The sequence below is a fragment of the Acyrthosiphon pisum genome, unplaced genomic scaffold, assembly GCF_005508785.2.
Source record: "Acyrthosiphon pisum isolate AL4f unplaced genomic scaffold, pea_aphid_22Mar2018_4r6ur Scaffold_21498;HRSCAF=24125, whole genome shotgun sequence".
NCBI classification, from domain to species: domain Eukaryota; kingdom Metazoa; phylum Arthropoda; class Insecta; order Hemiptera; family Aphididae; genus Acyrthosiphon; species Acyrthosiphon pisum.
In genome coordinates this window covers 9,639-16,625 of record NW_021770971.1, presented here as the reverse complement: position 1 = coordinate 16,625, position 6,987 = coordinate 9,639, and the positions used below count along the sequence as shown (strand labels likewise).

The window sequence follows — 6,987 nt, the reverse complement described above, 5'->3', positions numbered from 1 at the left end:
CATGATACATTTAATTGATGTTTTATAGGCTACACATATATGCATTTAACTGTACTTAATAAGTACTTATGAACAATAATAATGTTATGATAGGTACACCACACCTACAAGTCTCCGTGCTGGAGTGCCACTGCCACAGACTTGCTCACGTCGGCGTGGTGGCCTCTGGATTTCGTTTCTACCATTCGTCGAAAAACGGAGGCCGACAACCGTGAGCCATAAATTTTATTTATGTCGTCATACAGCTTTGTGACCCTCTCGCCCTTGTTGGTCACAAAAAACTGTTTGGCCGAAGTCACAACGCGCTGACGTAGTGAAAAGTACCTGGAAAGTTTATACGGTTGTATAAATAATATGAGGATAGGTTAGGTTAGGATATACCACTTACCGTTCCATGAGCTCGGCCTTGCCATGTCCAATTACCAAGGTGGCCGGCTCCTTGTCATCATTCTTGTGCGTGGAGACCGTCACGATAGTCTTGTCACCCTCGACTCTTCGGCGCTCCCACTCTTCTAGTAGCATGTTGGCCACCACACCGCTCCTCTGCTTGGAGGTCCACAGAAGGTGGATGGACAGGCCGCAAACTACTTTACGCCAGATGCCGGAGAGCTGAAAATGCAAATGGTGGAATCAGATATTGTGCCGTGTCGATTTAAGTGACCAAATTTACTTACGTGTTTCTGCGCCGGAGTGGACGTCTTCTCACTCGAGACCTTGACCATACCGCCGGGGCCGAAGTGTTCCTCCAACTGGTCAAGGAACGGCGGTAGGTCAAGATCTATTTTTGCCATTACGTTCTCTATGTCCGTGTACTCGGGGAGATCCAGAGCTTCGGCCGTTTTCCTCCGAAACAGGTCTCCCGACTGTTGTTTGATTTTCTTGCCGTACAATATCTTTAGCTTCTGCTGAAGCAGTTTAATGCCATTTATAACAGTTTGGCTAGGGTCACCGTTGAAGGATTTCGGGAAGGTCTTGTATTCCAGCGCATACAGCGTAATGGCTGAGCTCATAAGTGTATGGAGATTCTTGAGATAGTTAATGGTTGTCGCTGTGGTTTGGCCCAGTTTCTCTCTCCTATAAAAAAAAAAAAATATATTATAAAATAATATTTATGTATAAGTAGGTGGTGGGCTGCTAGAACTTACTCCGTGAAGTAATTAACGTATGGCTCCTCGCTGGAAGACAACAACTCCGACCAGTGTCTGGGCGGACATCCCCGATCGTTGAGCCACGTCGAGACAAACTGAAGGATTCTCGAGACATTTGCAAGGTAATTCTTGCATGCCTGAGAATCCTTCTCGTGGCCCAACTCGAGGTACTTCGCGTGGAGGGAGATCAGCGGATGGTTGGACGGAAGTTGTTCCCGAAGACCCTGGTCGACAAGCATCTTACGTACCCTTTTGTACCTAGAAGACCGGAATACAAATACCGTTAATACACCTAACAGACAATTAATTTTTAAATGTATAACTCACGGTGAAATTGGCATATCAGTAATGTTTTTTGGCTCAGGCTCGTCCACGGGCTCCACTGGGATATGCTCCTGCAATGGTGTTCGTGGCAGCGATGGTGACGGATCTTGAACAATAAACTTTTCGAAGGGGTTGGGGATGGACGGTGCCTCCGGGAGGTCCCATGACGCACAATCTAAAATGTTGAAATGTTGAAATGAAACACAGTTAAAGACAAATATTTTCAGATTCAATATCTATAATTAATCTATAATTACTTGAAGGCGATGCGTCGAAATGAAACGTCATCCCAATAAGGACCCATCTGGTCTCTGATGACGGACATCGGGACCAGGGACACAGAGCGCCTGGACTCCCCACCAAAGGTTATGCCGATGCCATCCAGGCTAACCTTGACGGGTCGTTTCAGGAGCTGCCTGTGTTTTATCCCGATGTGCCTCGTCATCTTATTGTCATCAGTTGTGTATTTGCAGAACGGACAGTACTTGATCAGCTGCGAAAAAAAATACCATTAGTTTATTGCCAAGTGTTGAGGTATGTTTTGCAAAGGTTACTTACGCGTGTTATAAGGCTGGTAATTTTTTCTGATACGTTCAGCCTGGTTCTCCTGGTTCTGGATGGCGATGGAGATGGACCTATGGAAAAAACTAGTATTAATAACACAGTACAGCACGCGCCCATGGTTATAATAAAAATACTCACTTCGACAGATTGAAGAGTTGCGTGACACTTCGCGTACCATCAATGGACTCGCTACTGTGGGAAAATATTGATATTAGTAAAACGAAAAACCACACGCCTGATTTCAATAACATTCACATCCGACTACTGACGACGACGACGACGACCCACTCGGCGACGGTGTCCTTCTTTCGCTGTTATTTCCATGAGGAGGTGTCGGTGTATACACCATGTCTACATGGAGCTTATTTTCATTGACAGCTGTAATATAATACGTTATTTTAAAATGTATAAAAAAATATTGAAGATAATTAACACTCACGTTTGACGACCGGCGACGGTGTCCGACTTTCGGCAATCATGGCTGAAATGAGATGCACGACCGTAGGAAAAGATGCAAAAAAAAAACTACAAAATATAACATACCGTCTTCGGAACCAGGAAGGTTAATAAACACAACGTCCCTCGTTGTTCGGGGTAGGTCATGTGCCCACGACGGTCCTGCTACCGCTCGCAGATCGTCGACCCATGACGGTACCGGTGACGATGGCGTGATCTGGTGTGGTGGCGTGGGCTGGTGTGGTGGCGACTGGGTCAAAACCACATTGAGTGGCCGTTTGATAGCTGTAAATTAATACGTTATTATAAATTGTACAAAAAAATTAGTGAAGATAATAACACTCACGTCCGTTAACTGACGACGACGACGACGACAACGACCGTACCCACTTCAATTTTTCTAACTCTGAAACGGTAACGTTAAATAAATATCGTATACTCATAAGGTGAGTATATACAGTACATACCCGGTTCTTCGTCGTCGTAGTTGTATGGGTCGGCTAAACCATCTGTAAATTAATAAGATTATAAAATGTATAAAAATTCTTGAAAATAACACTTACGGTTTTCGACAACATCAGCTTCAAACCGTATATGGCTGTTGACGGCTGGCGGAAGGTGACGGTCTTGATCAACCAGATCGACATCATCTGTAAATTAATAAGATTATAAAATGTATAAAAATTCTTGAAAATAACACTTACGGTTTTCGACGACATTTGGTTCAATTTGGTCGTTATCGATTTCAGCCATATCGACATCTGATATGACCGGTTTTTCGCCTGTAAAATATTGAATTACGCATTATACATTATGACACAGGAGGCAAAAAATTAAATTGGGAAATCATTATACATTTGATGTGCGGCTTTGGATAGTATGGCGAGCGGTGGTGGATCTCAGCCAGCCTCTTAACGATCCTCCGCTTGGATTTCCTGCCTTTGAACACAAATAAAAAATCAATATCAATAAGCGATTATAATTGAAGACGTGGGTGCAACAACTAGACTTCTCCATTTTTATCAATTTTTCAGGATAAGCGAAAGAAAATTTGCCATCTCATTCACCACTAATGGCGGGAAAAAAAATCAATTTGTAATATCTTTGGATCTAACCAATGGATTTTTCTGATTTATGTACCAAAATATAGATATTTCTTCCATGAATAATATTCTACGAAAAACACATTTTTGATAAAAATGGAGATGTCTGGTTGTTGCACCCACGTCTTCAATTTATGACTAAAACTATTATTCATTATATATTAAAAATTGTGTTACCTTTTTCTACTAATATTTTATTAGATGATGGTGATGGCGGTAGAGACTCTAAAATTTACAATATGTGTACAATATGTGTACAATATGTCTACAATACCGGGGGATTCACGAACGGTAGTTTCCATTACGACTAACCCTTTACGGTTAGATGATGGTGATGACGGTAGAGACTCTAAAATTTTAAAAAAGAGACGTCACTCAATAATTTATACGGTAAAAAGAAAAATTTAACTGTTACCTTCTAGGACCACAATACCGGGGGATTCAGGAACGGTAGTTTCCATTACGACTAACTGGTTATTGTCAGATGATGGCGGTGGCAGCGAGCCTAACATTTTAACAAAAAGAGATAACTCAATATTTTATATGGTAGAAAGAAAATGTAATATTCACCTTTGATTTTTTCAAAATTTTTTAGGGCCTTTTTCAACGTGGTTCTAGGGACGTTGCATTCCCTAGAAGCACCGTTGACGCTATATTTCATTTTTTGCACCAACATTATTGCCCTCGATAGTTCCCCATTTTCTTCGGCTTTAATATAGCCTCTAGATGCCTATAAATTTATAGAAACACAAGTATAAACCCGTGTATTGCAAAAGAGAAAATAACTTACTTTTTTGGGAACGATATTCAATTTTTTGACCAGATCCCTTAGTGTCGTTTCGGGCACCCCGTGGCTTCTAGCGGCCTGACCAATTGATAAACTTCCCTGGGTTACGGAGTTTAACGCACTTGTTACGTTTTGTTTATACATGATCTATAATGCCAAGTAAAAACATACGCTAAAATGTTTCGGGTACCTAGGTATCTAATCTACGTATCTAAAAAAAAACTTAACAAACTAATAAAAGCAGTAAAAAAATTGCAATCACGCTGAGTGAAGACTTCCGACCGAAACAAGCCAACTTTCGTCGTACAGATTTCATCCACGCGATCACATATACCTCATTATTCACTGTCGGTGATTACTAAAGTTTTTTATAACTATTCTTTTTTTTTAATTTTTGGAAAACTAGACAAACACATGGAATGCGACGAGTGAGACGGCCGATGCAATGCCGGAATACTCCAACTATTACACCATTGGTCGCCTCAAGCTGGGAAAATATTTCTCTCCTAGCCGCGTAAGTCTGCCCGGGTGGGTCTTACTACGACGTCGGAAAAAAATTTTTAAATAAAAATGTCGACAATATAATGAGATATCCGCTACCTGCAAACAACGTACTCGTTGGAGTCCTTCAGTCGGCACGTAATAATACTCACGCAAAATGGATGAACTTGAAGGTTTGAAGAACGACGACAAAAGAAAACGGACGCAAATAAATTTAAAATCGCACAAACACACTTCAAAAACTTCAAACACAAATCGGGCAAATGACGCCGTTCCGCTGTGCGCACCCATATTTATAGACAGAGGCCGCGCCACTAGCGCTGCGACGACGGTGTTTCGGGGAAACTCCATTTTCGAATTTTGCTCACATAGCGCATGTTGGTTCGGGAAAATTCGGGAACTTCGAAAACCGACTCATGGGGACAAAATTCGAGAAATTAAAGACTGATTTACGGGGACAATATTCGGGAATTTCGTGGATTGAAGCGGGGTATTCATTTTTTTTCGACGCCGTCTTCGGGGTTGACATTGTCCCTCTCATGAGGTCTCTGAGTGGAAATTTCGAGACGGTAGCAGACCGTCGATGAAAATATCAAAATTCGAAGACCGACGAACGCGCATACCGACAAGTCGGTGCGTAGCAGTACGGCATCTCAGAGACCATACAAGGCAATCGATATCCGGCAAGGGGGCCTTAGCGGATGGCCGTAGTTTCGCTGGATTTCGTGTACGGCGTTAAACTTGGTGACGGAATCCGGTGGTCGGGGACCGCCCGAAGTTAACCCCGGCAACGGCGATGCGATAAAAGAGGTTTAGACTGTCCAATCCCGAAATTCCCGAACCATGTCCCCATGATATTTTCGAACATTTTCGTTAATCAACTTTGTTAGCTTTCGACCGCTGGCCTTGAAACTTTCAAATCTGATTGAAAAACAAAAATAAAACGTAAACGGACTGAGGTTGGAAACGGCTAGGATGGATATTAAACGAGATATCTAGGTTGCAAAAAGTTCGGAGACACTCATTTGTCAGAGAGGAGTACCGAGGAGTCGCTCTGCTGAACACCAGGACGTTTTGAATTTCGCCGTGCATCATTCCATCCTCATTTTCCTAAAAATATTGTCCCCGTCGGGGTATGCATTCGGTCGAATTTCCCTAATTGTTACTAAAGATGATATGGTCATAGCCGAAAGAAAATATCCAAGGCAATGCCATTCGGTATAATGTCAATACCGGATACAAATGTTCGAGGCAATGTTCTTTCCCGAGGTCAATACCGGATACATATTTCGAGGCAATGTTCTATCCCGAGGTCAATACCTGGAGGCAAATGTCATTCCAGGGTAAACGACGATTCCCAAACTAGAAACATCATACCCGTGATGTTTCGGGAAAACTTGACTTGGCTCTTTCAACGTCTCAGTTATCCTCGTCCCGTGATACTTCCATTGGAATTATCTGTTTAAATAATACGGATGGAGTAACGGCGTTTCAAGGGTTGACTATTTTACAACGTAAATAAGATTCCCTAGAAAGACGAAATTCATAAGAATCAAATCTGGGAGGTCCCAATTGACTTTATCCCTGTGAGGACGTCTGATAGACAGAGTCACGGTGCCTAATGGATAATTCATCGGTTTAACTTTTTTTTTTTTTGATAACAGTGATACGAGTCACTCTCATAAGTTTTGGTTATATTTCTAGCTTTCTCTTTCTTCTTTGTTTACGTGGTTGTTTCCATTAATCTCATCTTTAATACATTTTTGCCTGTACCTGTTTTCAAGCCTCAAGTTAGCGGATAAATTACATTAATGTGTTGATATTGTTTTGACCAAACTGTTACTCGTGGACATCAGGTACGTCTTATCACTTCAATCATCAAGCCTTATCAAGACCACTCTTTAATATAACCAGTCAGCTGTTTTTCTTCAGTGACTTAAACGCCGGGCATCATCATTGCCTATTATAACATTTACCTTTGTCTAACTTTGGTTGGCTGCATCGAACTACATTGCTGTATTATAGGTTGCGCTCACTCTTTTTAAGTCGTAACATTGAAATCATAAAATAACGCTTTTCGGTTTGCTGCACAATTTATTTATTA

At 41.7% G+C, this 6,987-nt stretch overlaps 1 protein-coding gene across 1 annotated transcript; it reads right to left on the bottom strand.

Moving 5' to 3' along the window:
• Positions 1–104: 104 nt before the first annotated feature.
• On the bottom strand, positions 105–1,489 carry LOC107882232. Its single transcript, XM_016800302.2, has 5 exons — positions 1,476–1,489; positions 1,146–1,406; positions 675–1,074; positions 389–609; positions 105–324 (listed from the first exon to the last, which is right to left on the bottom strand). Exons 1-5 carry the CDS (start codon positions 1,487–1,489, stop codon positions 105–107), a joined length of 1,116 nt encoding a protein of 371 aa, XP_016655791.1.
• Between the last annotated feature and the right edge of the window lie 5,498 nt (positions 1,490–6,987).

Coding starts and splice junctions, on each gene's coding strand:
- LOC107882232 (XM_016800302.2), bottom strand. Junction 1,075..1,145: donor TACGTTAATTACTTCACGGA/GTAAGTTCTAGC, acceptor TTTTTTTTATAG/GAGAGAGAAACTGGGCCAAA. Junction 325..388: donor AAGGCCGAGCTCATGGAACG/GTAAGTGGTATA, acceptor TAAACTTTCCAG/GTACTTTTCACTACGTCAGC.